The 26365-nt window shown below is 35.2% G+C and overlaps 1 protein-coding gene across 1 annotated transcript; it reads left to right on the forward strand.

The window, feature by feature from the left end:
- The first annotated feature begins 522 nt into the window (after positions 1-522).
- Positions 523-1566, forward strand: LOC118063811 (uncharacterized). Its single transcript, XM_035077963.1, has one exon. The coding sequence runs from the start codon at positions 523-525 to the stop codon at positions 1564-1566; it is 1044 nt and encodes a 347-aa protein (XP_034933854.1).
- Positions 1567-26365: the final 24799 nt, after the last annotated feature.

Genomic DNA, 26365 nt, shown 5'->3' on the forward strand with positions numbered 1-26365 from the left:
ATGATATACAGACATTCTCGGCTAATCAAATTGCTCAGAGTGACTGCAATTTGCTTCAGATTCAGCCAACTCCTCAGACGAGTACCGCAGTCATCTCTTACCTTTCCTCTCACGCCACGAGATTTAGAGAGAGCAAGGATTTTTTGAATAAAGGCGACTCAAGAATCGTATTTCTCACAAGAAATCAAGCAGATCAACTCAAATTCACTGCCCGTCTCACACCCCCTCGCACGATTGACAGCATTTATTGACACTCAAGGAGTCATACGTGTTGGAGGGAGGTTAGCAAATGCTAGCTTGGACCAAAAAGCAAAACATCCTGCAATTTTATCACAAGAAACTCACCTTTCCAGATTAAACATTGCAGATGCTCATGAAAGAACATTGCACGGTGGGACGCAGGCAACTCTGAACCTCATACGATCATCATACTGGATCATCGGTGGACGACTCCCAGTACGATCCTATATTTATCATTGTATGAAATGTGCTCGTTTACGTGGCGAACGAGCGAAGCAGTTAATGGGTCAATCGCCGTTATCAAGAATCACTCCAGCCCAACCATTTGCCGTCTGTGGTGTGGATTACGCTGGTCCCATCACACTAAAAACTTGGAAAGGCAGAGGCGCCAAAACATCTAAGGGTTGGATGTGCATTTTTGTGTGCTCCGTTACCTCTGCATTTCATTTAGAGATTGTAACAGATTATTCAGCAGACTTATTCATTGCAGCGTGCAGACGGTTCACTGGACGTCGAGGCGTATGCAGGACTCTCCACAGTGATTGTGGCACCACATTCCAAAGCGCAGACACGCTCGACAGACAACTCTTCAAGCAGGGGACTCAACAGGCCAGTCAACTCGCAGCTGTATTTGCAAAAGATGGAACTGAGTGGAAGTTCAATTTACCAGCTGCACCACATATGGGAGGAAAATGGGAAGCTGCAGTCAAATCTGTAAAATTTCATCTTAACAGAACTATAGGCGACTCACTCTTTACATATGAAGAGCTTTCCACACTGCTTGTCCAGATAGAAGCAGTCCTCAATTCCAGACCACTCGAACCTCTTTTAGCCGACTCTACAGACATCTCAGCGTTGACTCCAGCACACTTCTTGGTTGGTGAACCGCTCGTGACATTGCCAAAGCCGTCACTAGAAGATGTGCCACTGCCACGCTTGTCCAGGTGGCAATTTATTCAGCAGCGACTCCAATCGTTTTGGTCCACGTGGTCGAAACAATACCTTCAGCAGCAACTCGCCATTTCCAAGTGGAAACACTCCGTTCACAACATTACAGTCGGCTCACTTGTACTACTCACTAACGAGAGGTTCCCACCAACGAAGTGGCCTCTCGCCAGAGTGATTGAGGTGTTCCCAGGATCAGACGGACTCATCAGAACAGTCAAACTCAGGACAGCAACAGCAGAACTCGTCGGACCACTCACAAAGCTAGTCATCTCACCATACACTCCACCAGCAGAAGATCAGCAACGGCTGATGGTGGGACAATGTTCTAACTTGGAGGGGCCCAAGTCAGTGAGTCGGGAAATATTCAGAAATTGTTAATGCCGGACTTGTCCACCGGCGCGTCAGTCAACTCACTGGACCAATCATCGGGAAGTATTTCCCTCATGGCCCAGAAGGCAACTCTACGGCCCTAGTGACGCCAACAAGCACGCGGTCAAGCACTTGTGGCGTCAGTTAGCTCCAGGCAAATCACGCGGTCATCTCTGTATAATTTTTCGCAGTCAAATCGCGGTTTTGTGCAGTCAGCTTACCTTTGGTAGTACCGAATACGGTCAAGTAGACTCAGACAACTCTTACGAACATAAGTGAATCATCATAATTACTCTCATCAGTGCCAGGGGTCCAGTAAAGACAGTTGTAGTGTCTTCGGGCGCGAAGCTCAACTAGCGTCGACGCCATAGTGCCTCACGGACAGTCACACATACATCACACACTCGAACAAATCAGGTGTATAGTGTGCCTGTTGCTCTTCACTGTTTGAGACTCCTTTTGGTGAAAAAACAACCATCAGACAATTCAAAAGTGTATGAACACTTAATGTACAGTCATCTCACATAAACTTAGTGATTATTAATTTCTATTGTTTAAGTTACGTGTTATTTGTTAATAAAATCTATAAAACCCATACAATTTGGTATTAAGGAACTATTTTTAGGGAACCTTCTAGCATCCAACCTGTTCCGTTATTCTTCTCTTAATTATTACAGTCTATTAGTTTTTAGTTTGCTCGTCCGGCCGACTCGAAGTCAGAACGAATGCATAAACTTGGTTTATTCATAAACGCCGGGGTTCGGCATTAAAAATTTTTCTGTAGTATTATAGGGCAAAATTGTCAATTCTTCTTTTCCCCTTTTTTCGACCCACCCCCTCTGCACTGAGTCACGGGACCATTGTACTGAGTTCAAAACATATGGTAAAGGCGGTCTTATGTAGTTATGGGTTGGTACAGCCCGGCCTCATAACAGAACTGTAGAAGCTTGTCCGTCCTAACCGTTACAAGAATGGGTACGTCGGTTCCAAGGTTTCCTAATAGGCGCTGCCTAGGTTCCTTAGCCCCGAACAGTCCCTTGTCATGTAGAATGGCATCTCTTCTTCCTAACCACACCACTGGCACGTGGATTCCTCTCCGCGTCCCAGCATCTTCATATCACGACGAGTTAGCCAGTACCCTGTGACGGCGTCCACGACCACTCTAAGCCTTCTTTTATCTAGTTCGATCAGGTTCCTGCTAACTTAAGTTGTAGGTTTCCTGAGGAACGCTTTATTGTGCCTTATTCCTGAAGTCTCCGTCTAGTAGCTGGTGAATCTCTTGTACATACACTCTTCCCCCAGCGCCTTTACAAGTTCCCCGGGAGCATTAATCTCCACTGGGTCCTTGCCACCTCTACCGCTAGCACTTATACAGGCCAGCCTGTCGGCTTCGGTGCTGCCGCGTATACTGTAGTGACTCGGTACCTTTAGCAGCTTTGATTTATCGCAGCATGCTGGTTGCTACGTTTTAATGAAGAGCTCCAGTATGCCCTAAAGATCATCGACCATCTTTCCTTCTCAGAAACTAGGAGATTCTAGGCCTTGGAGTGCTACGTTCTTACTGAGAGTGAGCAGCTTGCGGATCCTGGCTACCTCAGGTAGAGCCTCCAGTCTCTCACAAAAGTTTATCCAGGCTTCCTCTTTACTGATTTGACCATAGACCTGAATTTCCTCCGAAAGGCTTTATATTCAGTCCATGTCTGATTTGTCTTGAGCCTCTTAGCCCTGTTGAAGAGTCTCCTGGTTTCACCTTGTTCAAGCTCCATGTTCCACCATGAGACTCTTCTTCCCTTTTGTATCTCCCTGGCTGAGCATGAGCAATTATAGGCCCCTACGATAGCGTCCTGTAGGTCCAGCACCGCCTCATTGAGGCTAGCCGGAGACCCAACACGCCCCTCCATTTCAGGTTCCCCCATGAGTCTTCCCAGTTCCCGCCTAAACAGGCCCCAGTCAGCACCCCTTGAGTCTCTTCGGACTTGTGGTTTCACATTGCCCACCTCCCTTGCCAGAGTGAAGTCAATGCACCGGTGGTACGATAGAATTTCCTCGTCGTTCACTTCCCACCTCCTGACGAAATCATAGATTATCGCCGTAGCGACGGTTATGTCAATGACCTCCTGCCTGACCAAGGTAACAAATGTAGGTTTGTGCCCTCTGTTCAGGACTTCCAGGCTACGCTGAGTGAGTTATTCCAGTAAGCTAGCCCCTCCCCAGGCTTCCTCTCCAGCTCTATTTTCACCTGTACTGCCGCTAGATACGTTGTGTAGTATTGGCTGAGCCTCACAGGGTTTAGTTCTCGTCTCACGTATGACCTAGGGTCCTTATCACCTTTACAGCTTATAAAGGATCCACCTTTGGCATCTCCCTACAAAATCTCTCCCTCCCTACAATAAGGTTCTTGGATCAGGAAAACATCTGTGTGCTTCACCGCTAGATCCTGACAATGTAATGCCGCGGCCGTGTAGCAGTGATGCAACTTAATCTGCGAAATCTTCAACAGCCCCGATATCACAGGGATCTCGGGGCCGTTTAATTTCGCGTGTTGAGAATGGGATTGGAAATGTGAAAGCATGGGAAGGTGTTATCCCTACGCAGAGGCCAGCCGTGTCGCCATCCCCTCTTGCGCCCTCTCCCATGGGAGGGTTATCCGTTGGCACTGCTTCAGGCCTTACCATGTCGGTCAGCCTGATTCGAGACAGAACCTTCCTTACATTAGCCAGCTCCTGGTTCTTCGTAAGTCTTCCTGTGCCCCACTAGTTGCCGTAGCCCAACTACTAGTCTGAGGTTCGCCCTCACCACAGTGTGCCTTTTCAAGCTCCGGCGATGGCTCCCTCAGAGGTACGGAGTTGGTAGGCCCTCCTAGCGTTTCTTTCCACTTCGAAGTAGAATATTCGCACGCATCCTCTTCCCTCTTAGAGGAGGTATCACATTGGAAGTCCCTGCCATTAGTAATTATCGATTGAAAATGACGAAAAATAACTTCATTTAGGCATCTATACAACTTGTGGATATACATTAATCTTTATCAAAAATAACAAAAAATTATTTTTTGATGCCATCAATTTCAATCGAAGGAGTATAAAAATTTACGAGATCTTTGTCTTCGCAATTCTTAAAATGACATTAAAATCTATGCCGAAAAAAAGGTTCCCTTTTTTCCCAGATATGTATCAGAATGAAGAAGATAAATTATTCATTTATTGTACGTGTTACATTTATGATAATTACTGTGAAAATGTTCAAGACACAATAATTTTTTACACCATGCACAACGGATAAATGCATTATTTTTACATCCTGGAATTTTACTATGAGGCATACAATTATCTACAAATGCAAAATCAACTGGATTTTCAAATTCATCTAGTTTGTTAAATGTCTAACTACTTTCAAACTCTGAATAACGATGAAGATTAATGTATTGCGAAGACGAGAGTTGATTATAAGTCAGTGATTGTAATTTAATAATATTATTTTTCAAGTGTAAATTTGAATCATCTCTTCGTAAGAAAACACTGTCTAAAAAATGTCTTACAAAGTTTTTCCATATTCTAAACCCAAAAACATCTCATAGTTAAATTTCAGCTTCAGAACCATGCCTAGTCGACGAATCAATCAAAAGTAAACTCTTTTTTCCAACATTTGGAAAAAAACATCCTACAACCAGATTTTGAAGTGTTCAAAAAAAATTAGTATATAAACTTCCAGAATATATAATATAAGATAATATTTGAATAGAATTTTTTAACTGAAGTTTTTCAGATTTTGAAATCTTTACGTGTACACTATCTGGTGTAAAAAGCGATGCTTTTACCCGTAAAAAAAGTTTTCTAGTTGGTTCTTTCAACACAAGAAAATGGGAAGTGTGGATTTTTCAACCGGATGATATCGTTGGTTCTGTGGTATAACACTATGTTGTCGAAGATAAAGAAATTAGCTATTTAACATACTTCTAAGTCGAATATTAACAATTTCCTTTGAATATTGAGTTGATACTGACTAGACATTATTGTTCACAACCAAATATGACTTTCAACAATTACACATTGTTTATAACAATACGAATTTGTTACAAACAATTAAAAATCGTATTCATTACTCATGTGACGTCCGTCTGTTTTTATTAATTTCGAGAAGTAATTGACAATTATCTCTCCTCATGATTGTTTTAGTAATTACTCTCTTATTATTGATATGTTTCTTGTGTTTGATCATTTTGTAATATCCTTTGGAAAACAATTTTTTCAACCTACTTATTATTTACTTAGCGTTAAATTCGTAATATTGTCAATAATTTATGATCATGTTAATTTTAATTTAATGAAATATTCTATAAAAATTATGAAAGAAGTAATAAAACAGTTAATGTTACTTTGAAAAGTTTTACCAATAAGTAATAAATCATCTGTATCTTATATACATGCAATTGAACTTGAAATTTTGTAGCAACGAAAATAAATTGATAATCAATGCCTATTGTAATACCTTTTAAACTACTCTAAGGAAATTGTACCGTTTCAACACATATTAGTAGAAACAATTAGGAAGGTAATTACGCCCGGTGACGTCGGTGCGTAGCGAGTAAGATACCTTCAGGCTAAGGTGTTACCAATATGGAAAGGATAGTGTGCTCCCTGAAGTATTAGTTTTCACCAATAAAATTTAATAAGTTCAAAATCACAAAGCAAATTGGTTTTGACTTTTCTCACTCTCGGAAGAGTCAACGCCTTGTTCAGATAATATTTATACCATTAAAAAAACTCAATCGTCAGTTGCAAAATCGTGTTTGAACCAAACGAACGTAAATCAGTGTTTAAATTGTGGTTACTGTTTAAATCAAGTGACTATTGGGTTCCTTATCTCAAATTGTACATTCTATGGATTTACTTGCTGTTAATTCAAGGTATTATAATTTTATTCGAAAATGTTTATTTTTTTTCATTGAAACTGCTTTTTCAATCAAATCAATCTTGTACTCTTTCTAGTCCTACTCTGTACTCCTTCCCTGTCTATTGGCTGCGAAGCTAGGTCAAAAAACGGAGAATTCTATGTTTGTGTCTTTTATTGCAATAAATCCAATAAATTAATTGTACGTTAAGACATAACACTATTTTATCGTGATTTTTTATAAACTGAGGATGTAAAGCTGCTCGCTGTCACTCTTGCACCACTTTCATGCTAGCGACACACTTGTTCTTTATAGCTTTCTATATTTTATTTCTGAAGAAAAATGCGCAGATAATCATTTTTTATAAAATTTTATAATTTAACAACTCAACTACACGATTAATCAAATAAAGTGTGGATTTATAATTAAATGAACATTCTTGTTATTAAAATTCTTTTATAAAGATATATTGATTTCACTGAATATTTATTATTGATGAGAAACTGTGATTAAAAAAGAGGTCTGAGCACGCTTTTTCTGTGCTAATACGACGAACTTTCCATTAGTAATTGTTTATAACAAATTTAAATAGTAATAATTAATGTTTGTTGAAAACATCCAAATAAATGTAATATACACATTACCTATTTAATAAATACAATTTTTCATTGGTTATAACGAATTCATATTGTTAGAAACAATGTGTGATTTTAACGAGTCATGTTTCATCATCAATAATATTATTTTTTTTAAGGCATCCAAATCCATGTGATATACGCATTAGGTAATCGATGAACACAATTTTCGATTGTTTATAACAAATTCGTATTGTTATAAACAATTATAAACAATTTTGGGACTCCAGGTAATTTTTTCAAGTACGTCCCATTAAAAAATCAAACAATTGACGATATTTACAATGTTTCTTCGTAAAAACGAAATGTTCCTAAAAATTTTGTGATTGTAAATTTCAGTATTGATGGTACTTCATTTTTCAAAAGTTCTCAAACATCTGTGTACTCTGTTCTGTGTTGGGAGTTTTTTTGAGAAAGTACATAACCCTTCAAAAGATCATAATTGTATATTCACCTATTTATGAGAATTAAATAAGTTAAGCGATCAGAGTGCATTAATAGTAAATGTAGTAGAGATAAATGAGTTAATTATGGTTTTCGATTCTCCGTTTTTGAATAATCCTGTTGGCTGTGTACAATTAAATCATCATGAATGTTTAAAACAACTTGTGAAGTAATTCGTGTAAATGATTATCATATAACACAATAGAAAATTATATTCAATATTCTAATCTGTATGATTTAATTCCATAATAAAAGTAAGCACATTGTGACAAGACAGGTTTGAACTCTTTGTCCATTTCGAACAAGTGGCGCCTTCCGTGCCGGCCAGAATAAGCCTGAAGTCACAAAATACTCATGTCGCCCTCTCTGGGAGACTTCGCACTGCTGTTCAAGCACCATCACACCAACTGCCAGTATGAAGGGTATCTGCGTGACCTACTAAGGTCAAATCGAGGACAACGTTCCAGGAAACACTACTTTAAGTCAGCGCTTCGATCGTGCCAAGGGGCGGAGCCAGACGATGGAGGGAGATCCCGCCAAAATCTACCGAGTATCTTGCTGCACGAGCGGAGAGACGCCAGTTAGCCCCGAGCGGTGGCTGAAAGTAGTCAAGAGCACTTGACGATAGAACTTTAGACGAACGATAAAATAACACGCTAAGTAGTACGGAAGTTCCCGAGGACGGTAGATCTTGTGTACGCGTGGAAAAGAAGATTGTTCGAAAAGACGTCATCTACGAAGCTGCCGGACTCCTAGCGAACGGACATTCGAGTTGGAACGCCAGGATAGTTCTCCGCACGCCAGCAGTCTAGTAGCAGTCGCAGATACACGACATCCCCGGAAGGCATAACAGACTACGCAACTGAAGGTCGCCCAAGAACATTCAGAGCGACGGGAGAGTTTTCCTAAGACATTTCCAGCATTCTTTGTTGAAGTACTTTCAGGGTGAGCTCGATATCATAATACTATACCTCGAAAAGGCATAGGGCGAGTACCCGTCAATTAATAATTGAAATAATTGATTAATTAATTAAGATACCATTTGGCCCTCCAGGCAATTGCTGTGTTTGCTATCGTCGCCTCGTACCCGGCTAGTATTCTAGTAATTATTAAAGATTATTGTCAATAGTTACAATTGGATTAGTACGATCAATTATTTGTAACGCGTGTAAAAGCAGGTCCGCTTCAGGTCATGGATTGGTGAATCCTGTGAAATTGTACATTGATATCTTTGAATCGACAATTCCCTAGGGTTAAGTTCCTCCAGCCTTTTGCATGCTAATTTACAGGGATTGACGTCAGAACCTCCGAGGAATACTAGAAACCTCCTACGAGTGTCATCATCGTGCACACGCTAATTTGCAACATATTCCTCTCGTACGAATTTCTCTACCACCAGCATGCGTGGAATAAGGTAAGTGAGAAATTACATACATATCTATTAAGCAGAACAATCGCAAAAACTCATATTCCAACTTCAATTGACTGATCAAGGATCCGAGACCCTGAAATACCCGGCTATTCCGTCTTTACATACAAGTTTCTGTCAAGGTAAAAACTTTCTTAGAAGTGGTATAAAGAAATTACTAGAGGGAAAGAGAGAGAAAGACATCATATATTTTTTCCCGCGCTTTTCCTTTATATATATCCTGTACCTATCTACTTCACCTGATCCATAGGGACTTTCTATAGTACCTAAAATATTATAGGAATCCCCTATTTCCCTCATTTTCTCATCCATCTATCTCCATCTTCTCCTCTCTAACATCATCTTTCTTTCTCTCCTGGCGCGGAAATCACCGTCTTCGCTAGGAGCCATTTTAACATTTAATTATGCTTTTATCTACACTTTTATGCATAACATTTTTCGCGAATAATACCTGTACAACGTTTAAATAAATCCTGAAAATATTAAGTCTGCAGGAGACTATAATCTACAAGACGTGATACACATCTAAGGTACTCAATGGACTAGACAAGTTATTCAGGTTTGATAATAACAGGTTTCTGCATCATACATGTGAATAACATGTTTTCTCGCGAGAATATCACTTAGATAATCTCAACTATCGTCACTAGAGTTTGACGTCGTCTGAAGCAGCTGTTGATGTGTTTGTTGACACTGATACGGTCAAACTCAGGAATAAGAACTGTTATGCATCTTTCAATCGCAGTTAGTATCGTGTTAGTAGATAGACTATGAGAGTTCTACCGCCCATTTTTTTCCTTTTAAAGTGCTGCGGTAGAACTCTCATAGCTGTAGACGCATGGAGTGGGGATGAATATTTTGGTAGAACTCTCATAGCTGTGCACGCTAAAAGTGGGGGGTGAAGGTGTCTCTAAGGTTTTTGTGGTAGAAAGCTGTAGACATGAAAAGTGGGGGAGTTTTTTCGGTTTTGTTGAGGCGGGGGTTGAGGGAGGATTCTTGAGGTGAGGTGTCAAACATAGATTGGGAAATCTTACTGAATAATTAATGGGGTGTAATCTAAGTGAGGTTTCTTTGATAATTTATCAGAAAAAGGCAAGCAGCTGCATGCTCTGTATTCAAAATTAGGCAGCTTTCTTTGATGATCTATTAGAGAATAGATTTGAAAAGAAAATACATAATCTTAAGTTGCTATGAAATCTAGAAAAATGTCCTGTGGGGGAAACACGAGTAGGAAGAAAAAAAGTGAGGAGTAAGGCTTACCCTCTATTTATTGGGAAATTTGTTTTCAAAAATCACCAGTCTTGCTTTAGACATAAGTCTCTATAAATATGAGAAAGTGGTTAATAAGTGATCAGTTTTACAAGTTAAACATTCAAAATAGACTTGCGTTAAATCAAACTTTATATGTAAAAATTAAACAAACTGTGCCAGAAGTGTATTTAGAATTAAAAAAACTAAAACCAGGAATCATTGCTGGTGGATTCGCTTCATATTTATTGGGATATACTAATACATATACAAATATCGATTATTGGATTACTCATCATGAATGTTTTATAAATAAAAATGATATAGAACAACAAAATGACTACTACAAAATCAATCGATACATTCATAATTGTAACACTCATGATATTCCTGATATAAATGCATTAATGCATGTGTTCAATCGTCAAAGAACATCTTTACAAGTTATTCATTTACAAGTCACAAAAGAAACATTTGATGTGTTATTTAAGAATGATCAAATGTTTATCGAGCCATATTTTAAATTTATTGATTTGATGTTAAAAGGGAATATTACCATATAGTGGATATTTTTTTGATATAAATAAAAGCACGAATTATAATTATCAAACAAAAAAACGTCAAGAAAAGTACTTTCAACGTATTGGAAATTATGGAGCACCTGAATCACTTGTCGCCATGTGTTGCAGAATATTAAGCAATATAAATTGAAGAAGCAATGGGTCATCATTACCATCATCATCATAATATTAAATGAAAAAATTTAATTAAAGTTTTATTTTTCGAATGTGCTTAAAGCTGAAATTTTTAATAATGGAAAATTATCCAAAAATAAAACACATCATTGATATGGATGGCTTCAGAATAAATAGAAAATTTTACTGTAAAGAAATAGCGTGTATTTAAGTTGATAGCGGTGAGATATATTCAAGTCATTATAATATTGGAGAACATAGACTGTCATGAGAAGATTCTACATCAGCACGCTTCAATACCATGTTTATCCATGGATTAAAAATGGATAATAACCACAATCATCAGAATCAAGGAGCAATTGATGATTTCTTGCGTGGCATCGATGAAGAAGCAAGTTCTTCGAGAGGAATCGTAGGGTACAAAGGTGGATCAGTTGAACGAGACGAACTCACATTCTTGGAAATTCAGAGTTATAATATTAAGAAGCTTGGATGTCCAAAATTCGAAATATTATATAATCAATTGCGGGAACGACGTCTGGACTTATTTGAAATAATGGAAACATTGGATTGTCTTCAGCATAATGAATCAAAAGTTCGTAGGGGTGAATCGACTCCTAGAATTGCTCATTGTCCTAAGAAGGAGGTTTACGCTTTCAATCAATTTCTTATAGGAAATATTATATAATTATGATTTTGAAAAAAATGTATATGTATATGTTTTTTATAAATGTGTATATTGAAAAATGTATCAAATATTGTATATAATTTTTTACTTTAAGGAAGAAAAAAAAACCCTCTATTCCTAAAATATTTATAAGTTTTTTGTAAAAAAATACAACTCTTCTTTTTTTAATTTTTTTATTTGTATATAAATATATAAATGATTACAATTTTCAAAATAAAACTTAAATATAAACATATAATCATATATTTTCTAAATCAATTTACGAATTTGTCCACTTAATGGTTTATATTCGACTATTCTATCATATAAAATTGAACAGTATGCAGTTGTACCAGGGGGAAACACTTCAGTAGCTTCAAATTTAAGACGAACATCGACTAGCCTGGCTTTAATAGATTCATTTTGTCTTGAACAATCTATTACAATAAGATGAATGAAAATTCGCATACATTTCATACAAACGTGCATATTTACTATTCAAAATATCAATATTCATGTTAGCATATGGATATCGCTGCGAATTTAAATAAACAGTAAAATCTTTAATGTTACAATGATCAAATATATCAGCGCGTTTTGATCATTAATTTTTACGTTCAGTTTGTAATGAAAATATAATATATCTTGGCTTCTCTAGTTGATTTGTTGTCTTCACAGACCAGATGTGTTTCGTTGTTATAAGTAAAAATGGATATTCATATAGCTCCCCTGATCTGAAGGGTATCAATATCGATAGATCTTTACTGATGTAACTTAATATATCAACTTTCTTTAAATCAGACATCGTAACATATGGCACTAACGATTCAATTTTATCAAGAGTAATTTTTACATTTTCTGCTGCCGCATTAGCTATTTCAGTTTGATGTATTGCATTCAAGTCAGTGTTGGCTCGTATAGGTATTAGCTCATGTTTACAGTTACCAATGACTTGTTTATAATTCTCCTACGTGGTAAAATATATAAATCTTGATGTTGTACAGCTATACGTATCTCATCATTGTTTTTATATAATGATGAACCATATGGTTGATGAGCATGAATCTCATAATGAGATATAGGGTCATCTTGAATAATTTTTTTATCAATTTTTAACGCCGTCGCCTCCATGGTATTAAGTACGACAAGCTGAATTTAAATTCAAGAATTTTTAAATTAAGTCTAAACCAAGACTTTCTAGGAATTGAGTGTTCTGAAGAGTCAGTTGTTTCACTGTTCTCCTCTTCTTTTTCGTCTTCTTCTGTTGAGATGTTGCTCGTTCGATTGTCTTTTTCAAACTGTGTACATTTGCGCATAGTTGATGGTTATTATAACTTTGTTCTTCTAAATGATCACCATATACTATTACTATTAAATACTCTTTAAATGTAACCTTACAGTGACTAATTCAGATCGATTATTAATTAATTTTCCGTCTTGATCCACAATTCGTATCTGTAAATTATGTATTTCCCTCACTGTGACAGGGAGATAAATGACTTTTGTAGGTGACTCGATAATTTTATATCCTGGTAGGACTGATGAAAAAAATGCATGAATTGTATGAGCAAATTGATTATTTATGTATGCACCACTTGTAATATTACACTCTACACATATTGCATTAACACTCAATATTGATGTTGGTTTTTCCGATTTATATACTTCTCCTGCTTTATAAATTTTTCGTTGGAATCCTAAAAATTCGCCGATAGAATCTTCAGATGTGAAGTCAATAGCTGATTCTTAACTATATAATTCGGTGACAAGTGTACTTTTTTCAACTCCTAATGGAAGATTTAATTGAAGATCGGTCGCAATTAGAAATATGTAAATATCTTTAAGATCATAAGTACCAATTGGAATTGTAAGTGCACGCCATTCGTCTTTTATTTGATATCGAAATTTATAGTTGCCTTCATATATGTTTGGAATTGAATTAAATGTAAGAAAATTAACAAGACCAAGAACATAATTTTTTTGTAGGTGATAATTCAATTATAAAAAAATATGTAACCTCCAATAATGATAAGTTTTCAGTAAGTGTTAATATCAAATGAATCACCTGTAATATTTACTGTATAATACTTAAACTGTAAATGAAATATAAGCACCTTTACCCATAGCTGTAGCTTCCATTTTCTCATTATGACGTTCAAGTTCATTCAACTTTTTGTTTGCTACTCTGGCGCTATTGACAGCCTTAGCGATCCCAGCAGCACCCCCTGCTAGGGCACCTGTGGCGTTTAAACCTGCTAACAATGGAAGCAGTGGTAACAAGCTACCAGATCTTTTCGTTGAAGGTAGACGACGTTTACGTTGTGGAGTTTTCTTTTTCTTTATCTGTCCTCCTTTTACTCTCTCTTTTCGTGAGTTAACTTTCTTTTCCTTTAATCCCATTCCAAATTTTGTCTTGAGTTTTATACCATTCACAACACCCCACGCTGCAATTTTTTCACCTAAGCCAGCGTCTCTAGCTAGTACGCGTTGCCATGCTTTTACAGCAAGTATTTTATCTGCTAAATGTCTCTCTAATAGATTTTCTCTATTCTGAGAATATGCTATATCATGTGCTCGCCAAGCAGTATCTAATGGATTGATTCCTTGATTACCTCGAGCCAATCGTTGTTGTAATTTTGTAATTCAACAGGTAAATTATTAATGACTTTATTTAGTATTCCCGCTCCTTCTTTATGTTTTTTTTTCAACACTCATTATTCAACTAAATAAAAACTATAAAAGTGTTAATATTTAAATCTCTACGCTTATTTATTATCCGGGATGGAGTTTAAACCACGAGATTTAAAATTATCTGCAAAAAATTTTAATAAAATTACACCAATGGAAAAAAATACAAAGACTAAACGTCATGGTGAATTATTACCAGATACTATACGCTCAGTTATTTGTAAACCGTCTAATTGTGGAAAAACAAATGCATTGTTGGCTCTCATCACTCATCCAAATGGATTAAGATTTGAAAATATTTATCTGTATTCTAAATCATTAAATCAACCTAATATAAATACTTGGAGAAACTACTCGAACCGATTGATGACGTTGGTTTTTTTCCATTCAATGATAATGAACAAGTTGTAAAGACAGATGATGCTCAACCTAATTCCATTATGATATTTGATGATATAGCTTGTGAGAAGCAAGATAATGTTCGAGCATATGTTTATATGGGTCGTCACAAAGATGTTGATAGTTTTTATCTTTGTCAAACTTATGCGAGAATCCCAAAACATCTAATACGGGATAATGTAAATTTTCTCATTCTCTTTCGTCAAGATGAAATGAATTTACGGCATATATACAATGATCATGTTAATACAGATATGAAATTTCAACAATTTAAAGATTTGTATACTTCATGTTGGAATAAAAATAATTATAGTTTTCTTGTCATCGATAAAGATAGTGAAATCAATAATAGACGATACAGAAGAGGTTTTGATTGTTTCATATGTATAAATTGAATGCCTTATTCTGAAAATATACATTTATGAATAATTGTTTGTTAAGTAAACATCATCAATATGAGTGAATTGAGTGGGCAACTGGAGGAGGCAGTCAATGTCTTGGAGAAATTGACGAAAGTCAGTGATGTTATACGTCGGAAACATGAAATGATTAAGCATGGGAAAAATGATAGTGAATATTCATTAAATGAATTTTTCAAGCCCGTAGTAACACCATCACATCAACTTATGAATGAAAAAAACATCTCTCCTAAAATGCCATTATTAAACGATGATAATGTGAATATATCAATGAATGAAAGACAATATGCTACCTCGAGAAAGAGAAAATTCAATCCTCAGAAGCTGGATATTTTCTCTATTTATAACGATAACATGAAGAAAAAGAAACGTGAAGAAATCAATCAAAGCAAAGAAGTTGCAGCAGTATTGAAAGCTATGAAAAAACCGATCCCTATAAATAATTTAGAACGTGAAATGATGGAAAATACAAAAGTAGGAGATAAAGAAGAATAAAAAGCAGCAGAAGGAAAAGACAGAGAAGCTATAGGCAAGAAAGAACGAGCGGTAGGGGGAGAAAAGGAGGGATCAGTCGGAAGAATGGAAGTTGTAGAAGAAGAAGAAGATCAACGACAAAAGCCTACAGCGAGTATGATGTCAAGCACCCCTCTCAAAATCACCGGAAAAATAAATAAATACATAAAAATGCGTAGAGATAATAATCAAAATATGGATACAAAGTGTGGTGTAAGAAAACTTCGAGGAAATATGCTTTATATTAGAAATTCAAAAATCGTTTTTCAGGGTGATAAAATTCTCATTGCTGATCGAGTTTATAGAAACACACCTGGGCTGATGAACGAGATGAAAAAATTTATGGTGAAACTGTTAAATATAGAAACTTGGCTCGAAAGAATTATAATCCGAATCATAGCTGAAAACTGATCATCGTAAAAATACAATATGTATGTTGCAAAGTTTATTGGTCGTGGATTATCAACCAAAATGAGGAAATTTTCACCTCAATATAAAATCTCAAAGAAAAATCAATCAAAATTTACTCAAAATTATCATGATAAATACGTCAAAAATTGAGTATCTCTCATTTGTGTAGTGGCTACTGCACAGTTTATAAGCTACAATAAAAAAATGAGTATCAATCGTCATGGTCACTATTGGACTCCTAGTGAAAATCAACTTCAGGGCCCTCCAAGAAATGGTTTTAAATTAACTAAGGATAATAATTATGATATTGGTGGTGAAAAATTGTGTAATATAGGTGATGCTATAGATTTGAATGACTTTGACGGAGAAGTTGGATAATCTTAAACAAAAAAAAATCGCAGAGAGAATTTATACTGATTCTAAATTTTTGAAATTTGATGCCATTACTGATTGAATGAAATCACAATTTAATGTATGCCGGCAAGCTATAATAGACCTTTTCGAAAAATCAAGGGGACAAGAAGCACTCTTGAGATCATCACAATCATTGAATTTCTTGCTTAGTGGTCTAACCTGGAATAATGGATTAGATGAAAAAAATTAAAAAAGTAATTTCCGATAAGCTGCATTGACCTGCAAGAAAAATTTCAAACATCGAAAACTTCTTATACAAGGTCTTGATGAAACATAGCAGGCGGACTTGATTGATTTGACTGCTTACTCATCCACCAACAATAGATACAAATACATTTTAACAATCATCGATATTTTCTCGAAATATGCCCGGGCTGTACCGGTGACAACGAAAAATTGAAACGATGTCATGTCATGAATAATACAATAAATAGTACTATTAAGATGGAACCTAAAGATGTAACGGTTGATCATTAAAAGCCAACCAAAGTCCAGTATCCAGATGTCTACCTTGTTGAAAAAGTGTAATTAAATATATATATATGGCTTTAGCCATCGAGATTGTTTAAATTTTAAAACTTTATGTATATTTGTTACTTTTAATCCTAATTCGATACATTGTTTTAAATTTCTGTAGTAAATAATAAAAATTTTTTTATCATATAAAGTTGTCATTAATTTGGAATGCTTTGAATTAGGTGCTCGAGAATGCTCGGGGCAAAGTTGCAGATCTTTATGTCTGTCAAATAAACTTTGAGGGTATTCCGAATCGACTTCGAGTATATAACCATTAAGATCATCATCACTTATCGTCATAAGATCGATTTCTGTCGTAGACCATCCGAAAGAACCATATGGTAAAGAAGAGCTCATGGCTGCTCCATAGAAATTGTTTACATCATAATACATTAAATATGATACTTTTTTATGTAGCTGATAATCGTCACCTATACATTTATTATCCGTTCAGGTGCTGTTTAATAATGTGGAGCATCTAAATTATAAGTTTTCATACAATTTATTCTAAAATTTCCAAATATATCAGTTAGAAGACAAACATCTATAGTCGAATATAAATCATAATAATCACCTAATGTTTTAGTATTAAAGTGAGACCATACTTTGAGTGCATGCTCATAATCCTAATCAGTTACATTTGAATCATTTAGTACAGAAAAAAAAATTTTCTATCAGGTAAATGGTTTTCTTCAAGTTTTCCCAATTATTACAATATTCATATAGAAATACACTTTTGCATATCGCTAATTTAAATGATTCTTCATCAGGGAACTCTTTACGCGTCATTATTTTATCATCATTAGATAAAAATTTAGATAATTTATCGATACTAGAGCTCATTAAACGAAATGAATCTATAAAAACAGTGCTGTATGTTTGAATTTTCTTTTTGTCATTATCATCATCATTTGATCTTTTTAACTTTTTATTTTCATATTAATAGTACCGGGAGGATCTGATGATGATAATGATTCAATAAGAAAATGTGAATCGTATCCTGATAAATTATGGAAATCTATTAGAATTATAGGTTCTATTTGATAATTTAAATTACACTCATTATGAGCAGGACCACGAAATCTTCCTGTTAAATGACAATGATCGCGAACTCTTGGTTGATTGGGTTCAATGCGTTTCTCGCATATATGACAATTTTTTTCTGTATAAAAATAAGACTGCTGCTCATCACTCGAAGGATCCATTGACTTGGGATTATCAATTGTTTCTTTATATTCTTTAGAAAATTCATATAACTCTGCCATAAACCATTTTATACAATCTTCTTCACGTTTAAGAGCGAATCTCGATTGTGAATCATTATAAGAGCAATGTATTTAAAAAGCTATACTACATGGTATATGTTTAGATCTTTCTTTAATAGAAAGTTCAATAATGCACTCTATATCAGCATAAATTACAAAAGGTACTTTTTCTTTATACATAAAATTTTTAAATTTCATTTTTAAATTTTCTTCTTCAGGGAATGAAATTTTACGATCATTAAAATTAATACAATCTTGAACATGTTTATCATAGGATTCTTTTGTGTGAAAGTGATTTAAATAACGGTCACTAAGATCTATACTCCCATTATGATTAGATAGTTGACTTGATACTAAACGAGAAAGAGATTTCATAAGTGAGTAATGGGTAAACTGGTTTCTTATTTTCATCTACTCCTATCTCAGAAATCGAAAGATGAATACGATTTTATTGATATCATAATATTTGCTTAAATAAACCGGTGCAATGTCATTATCATCATCTAAACCATGAACATTAATAATTAAACCATTTAATTTCTAGAATTTACAAATATCACTTAATGGTGTTAGAAATGAGATTCCTGTTATTTTTAAAGTATCAAAATGTTCGTTATAATTTGATATACGATTACTTGTTCTCGCGCATTACTCGCGCATTTGATACTGGATGTACCGAAGCGAGAACTGACCAGAGAAAACAGTATTTATCAGTCTTATTTTTTATGTTTAAAACAGCTATTAAACTAAGAAGATCACAATAAGTTGTGACGTTATTTTTGGGATAACGTCCCATTGACACCTTAAAGAATAATTTAATGAATATTGGAAGCTAATCGTAGCCCATGTGGGTTGCTCTAGCTATTGTTCACGTCATATTTCATTATTTTGAGTCCTCAGGGGCTATTTAACCGATGGTTACAGTGATGGTTCACGTTTGATTTATAAACTATTTTAATCTAATGAATTGTAGTTTTTTTGTTATTACTTATTTTGAAATATTAATGTAGAGAGAGGTAGCAGGTTGGAAGATTATGTATTTAATTTTGGTAGTAGAAAAAGACTCAATAAGATAAGGAGGAGCTAGTAGAGGAGAAGTAAGAAATATTTGAGGAGCTGTGAAAACCATTATGAGGAGAAGTAGGTCGCTAACGTGGAGATGAGGGCCAAATGAAACGTGCCACCCGTTAGAGGATCCATGCTAGAAGACGTTCTAGCCCTGTGAGTGATCATCACTTGATCAGGCCCAGTAATATGGCACTCCAATGGAAGAGATGGAGGTGTGGAATGGGCATTTGGAGATTTTGTGAAGAAATTAGTTTGAAGAATTAGATATAAGTTTGCAGGCCTTGTGGGGGAAGCCTGATCAACCTCACCTCCAAGGAAGCACCTAGGTTAAGTCGCCCTTCCACAATGAAATCTAGGAGAGATCGCGTGATGAAGCTACTAATGGAGAAGTGGTTCTGCAAATAAGGAGATTGATTGTGAGATTGGAGTGGGGATAAAGAATGCAGCGAGTACAATTTTTGGAGTTTGATAAGAAGAAGTAGTTTGGAGCTTGAAGAGAAGAGTTCGTTTTTGGAGATTGACGAGAGCAGTTCGATTCTGGTAATCGAAGGAAGCAGTTAGAAATGGGGAGTTCGAAGATTGAAGATGGCGAGAATTGTTGGAGGTTGAAGACGAGAGCAGTTCCAGAAGGAGAAGAAACAATCAAGTAGAGTTATGGCAGACTACAGGGAGGTCCCTGAGGCAGAGAGGAGGTTCCAGAATATCCAGGAACGTGTCGAGACCAGTTTACGACACCTAAGTATCGTCTGCAGCTCCTGTAAGTCATATTGAGTCTGATATTTGGTAATTTTTGGTAGTTTTGTTACAGTTTAGGATTAGACTAACGAAATGTAGGGATCTTCCACCCCTTGGCTTGCTTTCGTGATTAAGTTAGTTAATTAATTCAGGTTGGAGTGTTATAGCTTAAATTATAAGAGATATGGATGATTTTGCTTCGGGTTTTAGAGTCATTTATAAGGTAAAAATTAGTGTAATTGAGATTAGAGTCGTTAGATTACGGTTAATTAATGTTTAAATTTCAGAAACGATAGGTAATTATTTGGAACTGGTTCCAGAATTCGAGTTAGAGTTATTTGTTTGTAAAATATTTTCTTTATAGACGATGCAGAATCGTTACAGAATGATTTATGATTTTTGTTAATTGAATAATGAATAAGAAAATTGATTTTGTTTTAATAAATTAAGCATTAATGGATAATTGGTATTTGAATAATTAGTAAAGAAGAACCTTCAACTCCAGTTTGTTTATTTAATAATTTGAATACTTTTGTGGGGTTCAACCGAGGATTATTGCCGGCCCTGACCCTCTCTCCACACCCACATACCTGAGCTCCAGGAAATCCCCTGTCAGGACCTCTTTACCAGCGGCGTATGCGCATAACAGTCGATGACTATGAGCGCATATACGACCGTATATAAACTTATATTTGGAAATATATCAAATATTAGTTTTATACACTGCCGTAGTAGCGCTGAGTGTTATACGCATACCCCATGGAATGCTTAACCTGATAAAGATGCAAATAAGCGATATTTTCAATAAAGAGAACTCTGATGGGAAGTTCGTCGTATGGGCACAGTGTGTTCAGAGCCACTTTTTTTTTTTATTGAGCTAGGAAGATCACAATATGTACTTATTTTTTTTCTTTTAACTTTTCTTCATATATCCCGATCCTTTCAAAGGTGTATACTTATTAATACTTATCTGTAAGCTATCGATTCTAACCATTGACCACCAAGAGTCACGTTCTTAAAACTCCTCTACATCTTTCAATAAACGCGGTATAGTATAATTTAAAAAATGATCTAAAAACTCCGTTGAAATAAGTACTTGTATGTTTTTTGTATGAAAATGCTTTTTTTCATACACTATCAAATGTTGTGTTATATTTTCTAATGTGCAAGCTAATTCAAAATTTACAAGCAAATTGGTTTTTAATAATTGATAGTATTCAATTTTATCAGTTATTAATTTTCCACATTCTTCGAGAAAATTTCTTCAATTTAAATATTTAAATTTAGGATTTCTTATTACACGAGTACTTAGGCGATTTTTGAAAGCGCTGTCTAGATCAATCCATTTGAGATCGGTAGATACTGCTGCTGCTGCTGACGATGATAATGCTGCTAAAGTTGATGATGTTGCTGCTGAAGTTGATGATGTTGCTGCTGAAGTTGATGATGTTGCTGCTGATGATGCTGCTGAAGTCGACGAAGTTTGCTGCTGCTGATGATGATGATGTTGAGTATGTTGCTGCTGATGATAATGATGTTAATGGTACTGCCACCGATGATAAAGGTGACGCTGTCGTTGTCGCAGCAGATGGAGTTGATCTTAAAGATGTTGTCGTTGTTGTAGCAGATGGAGTCGATCTTAAGGATGTTGTCGTTGTTGCAGATGATGTATTATTTATCGCACCACCACTCACTAGTTTTTCAAGTTCCTCGTAAACATTATTGAAAAAATTGTAATCTTCATGGATTTTCGGTATTGACTCTCCAAGTTCTTCAGATGCGAGTTTAACTCTCACAATAATGTTTGAAAGTTTAAACTTTTGAGATAATGGTAATGATAGATATTTTAAATTATTCCCCACCAATATTAAAAATTTAGTCGCTAAATCTAGACACTAACTTCATCTCTATCGCACTGCTCTTGTTGCCCAAAATAACGATAAACTGACTCTAATTGTAAGAGTAAGTGATCGTAAAGATTATTAATCCTCTTGAAGTCCATCGTATACTCACTCATTTCGACGGAGTAAAAATTATGTAGCATGATGATTATATACGTATTTTCATCTTTGTTCACCCACCCGTTTAGATATAAAAAAATTTATTCGACAAATTGAACATTAAATATTTATTGGAAAATATATAAAATGTTTAAAAGGTGCATCCCACAAACATTTTCCATAAAAGCAGAACGCCAATGACCTCTAAGATGTGAACCTTATGAAAATGTTCGAAGCATCGCTTGCATCCGATTATCAGCGGGTGTAATTCCATGTAAACGGTAGCTTTACCCAAACATAATCGATTTCATTGTAGGCATCAGTCATCACTGTTTGGAAGCCAAGTTCGAAAATGTTTTCGGTTTCCATCTGAGCTATACTTCCCAAGTTTGAATACAGTAAGGATAGAAAATTTTGTCTTGATGTTAAGTTTATGAATTTATCTATATACAACCATTGCATCTGTACGGCGAGTCTGGCACAATCATATGGAAACGTGTATTCTTCAAAGTGTAGATATTTTTGACTATATTTATAGTTGTCTTGGAACAAACAATATATATATATATTGTTCATTACAGATATTTTCTCGATGTTTTGCATTATATGTACAACATTCAAGTTTGTGCGTCGATGTTATGCTCGATGTTCCATATCCAAAAATTGAAATATCAATTATTACTTGATTTGATGTTGAAAATTTCTAGGAAAAATGTTTTTGTAAACTATCAGCAACATAAATATATGTTACATTTTGTAATGCATTCGTTATGATTTTTTTTAAGATGATTCTATGGAACTTCACCACATCCCCAATCAATTCCATGAATAGCATAAGTATCCCATGAAATTTGATTTTGATAATCACACTCCAAATATGCAAAACTTTTTGGAGGTTGGAACAACACAGTACGTTCTAACGATTTATCTTGGAAATTATTCAAAGAGATGATGGAAGATTCTTCAACAACGAACTCACTATGCATAAAGGTATAACCCCGTACGTTTACCACAACAGCATTCATTTTTGTAAATGAAAGAATGATCTTACTCGAATGAGAGTTTCAGAAATACTGATACATCATTCTTAGGATTAATTGAAGATTATTACGATAGACATTCAATTGTTGTTAGATAGTTATAGATCCCCCTCTCCCCTTTTACTTTTGAAAACGATAAAAAATTTCAAAGGAATTTATTTATTTAAAAACATGAATTAAATAGCTCACGAATTGTGAGACTTGTAGTTTATTAGAGAACATTGAAATTTATTAGTGATTACATTTTTTTCATCTTAAATTTACATTATTGCAGCAAACCAATGAGGTTCTAGACCGTTAGTTTCATAGACGCGTCCCATATCCTCATCTAGTAGAACTTTAGGATGCTCATCGATGTGCTTATTGAGTATATTATTTTGATTCAAGCGTTTGATTTCATCATCTTGAAGAATATTAGACATAATTTTAGCTGCTTCTGGATCAATTATTTGTGCAATTTTTTTTGCAGCGTATGCTGTAGCTTCATGAGCGCAAAATTGTATCTGTATCGATGTTTGGTACATAATGCCCATAATTGTGTTATTAAACATTTTTTCAGCTCACATCCATAGCACAAGTCGACAATCCATGATTTTATTTCGTCTTTATTGAATCAAGATGTTATATCTTTATCAGGGAGCATTTGAGGATGTGTATCAATGTAGGCTCTCAACGCACCGTAGCCTTCTTTGAGTAGAGAATCTATTTTTTGATCTTCAAGTATCTTAAAATTTTCCTGAAGACTTGAATTCTTTAAGTTTTCTTCAATATTTAAATTGTTCAATTGTGTTAGAATTTTTTTTTAAGCATATTTCAAAGAGTCATGTACTTTTTCTTCTACATAAAACTCACAAGTTGATGTACTTATACCAATTGCAGTATAGTTCCCACAGTTGGACCGAATAAGCCCAACATACAATCCTTCTTCGTTATGGAATTTCCATGAATATCCAGATGGTTTCAAGTCCACATTATGTTCAAACGCTAATTTTTCCGCTATATATACATAACAATCCGCTGATCGACAAATATGACACTTATTTTTTGGTAAAGAAGCCATGTTAGATAAATGACGATAGATAAATTCAACAACTTGTTTACAATGATTGTATTTCACTCACGATCGAAACGTGACTGATAGATTCTTGACTTTGGTTTTCATGTATATATACACTTTCTATACAATGATTTTACTCTTCCTTTCCTATTATTCCTTGCTCACTCGAAAATATAAATGACACATGATTAAAAAATTCAAAGAGACACATGGTTTAAATAAGTTGAAGATATTTTTTCAAATTTATTTTCTAATAAATTATCAAAGAAACTTGCTTAATGTTGAATTGACGACATGTAGCTGTGCTTATGTACCGCTGAGGTAAAGCTTATCTTTTCAATTTTTGTTAATTCCCTAGTAAGAATTTTTTTTTTTTTTTCAATCGATGCTTTCCACGGGCAGGATATTTTTTTCAATCGATGTTTCCCACGGGACATTTCTCTGGATTTCATAGCAACTTATGATAATGCACCTGCATGTCAATAGATCACATCAGCTTTAGTTGTCAAGTTTAATGGATCAAGCTGATTTAGTAAGATTTTCCCGTTGTCCACATACCAAGACACATCATACCTACACTTAGATAATACCCTAATTATTATTCAGTAAGATTTTCCCATCTATGTTCGACACCTTACCTCAGGAATCCTCCCTCGACCCCCCGCCTCAATAAAACCTAAGACCCCCCCCCCACTTATCACGTCTACAGCTATGAGAGTTCTACCACAAAAACCTTAGAGACACCTTCGCCCCCCACTTTTGCGTCCACAGCTATAAGAGTTCTACTACGATATTCATCCCGACTCCATGCGTCCACAGCTATGAAAGTTCCACCACAGCACTCTAACAAAAAAAAAGTGAGGAAGAACTCTCATAGTCTATTTACTTGCAACACTTATGTCGTGTAGTCCAGTCAAGCTAAACCTAGAATAGCACTTTTTTAACCTTGGTCAAACTTGATTGGAATATTCGTAGACATGCTAGATTTGAGTAGGGATAGTTTTTAGGGGGTTGCAAACCCAGCGTCAGGGTGAACAAGGGATAAAATTGCTTTAAAGGCCCTTTTTTAACGTTTTCAGCGAAAACTGTAATAGATAGCCAACGATAAGAAGTATTGCACGACAAATTGGAAGAATTTTGAGTTTGGAAGGAGATTAGAAGAGGAGAGATTTTGGAAAAGTAGTTTTGAAGAGAGTCGATGGCAAGTCATAGAGAGACGATGGCGAGCTGTGCCCAGAAAGAGTCATTTGTGAGCTAAACTCATAAACAGCCGAGTGCGATCATCATGGTGAGGGTAAAGAGCTAAGAATGTTCCAGAAAGAAGAATGAAGACCAGAGATGATCTCCAATGGAAGTAGGAAGAAGTCCAGAATAACTAGGACTAGGTTTGGCAAAAGCTTAAACAGCGAATTCTCTCTGCACAAGTTGTGGGTTATTAAGAATGGATTCGTAATAGGTTAAAAGGTAAATTTGTAGTCAGCTGAAACTATTTTGTAAAATCAAAGAAAATCCTTAACGTTTGGCTTTCTCTCGTACTCGTTAGTTTAAGTTTGATTGTGTATTTGATTATTGAAGATTATAATTCAGTTAATTAATTCGATTTAAAAAATTGTTTTCTGATTAAAAATTTTGGTATTGCGTGTTCGAGTTTAGGATTTCGAGTTATGATTTGTTAACAAACATTGTATTTAAGAGATACTCTGTAGTTAGTTATGTAAGGTTTATTTGAGTTCCAGAATTGTAACACGTTAAGTTTTATCGTTTTATTGTGATTGCGTTAATATTGTTTCGCGTCTTAGTAATTGTTAAAAAAGTCTAATTAAATAAAATTTCGTATCATAAATTCGAGAATTGAGAAAAATATGTTGTAATGGTTAAATTATTTTTTGTAATTTGGGGACTTTCAACCCATCCTGTTGATTAGTTTATTTAATTTGTTTTGTTGGCCGGACATGACCCCTCTCTACAACCTACATAACTAAGGGCCAGGACATGACCTGTTTAGGAGGATCCGAATTTGGTAGAACCATCTTGATTAAGTTAGATATAAGTTTGAGGTTAACTTTAAGTATTGTGATGATTAAGAATATTTTTGGAATTTTGAGTCAGTTAGTAAGTTTTGAGGTATTGAGTTTAGATTTGAGTTGCACAAAATAAGTTATTCTGGTGAATAAAAATAACTTGGCTCCCTAGTTAAAGTAGTTGTAGTCTCCCAGGGATGGTTCTAATTAGGATGCTCACTTGAAGAAAGGTGCGTTATGAAGTATACCGTTTAGG

The sequence above is a fragment of the Chelonus insularis genome, unplaced genomic scaffold (assembly GCF_013357705.1).
Source record: "Chelonus insularis isolate UGA/USDA-ARS -01 unplaced genomic scaffold, ASM1335770v1 contig_14_pilon, whole genome shotgun sequence".
In the NCBI taxonomy this organism is placed as follows: Eukaryota; Metazoa; Arthropoda; class Insecta; order Hymenoptera; family Braconidae; genus Chelonus; species Chelonus insularis.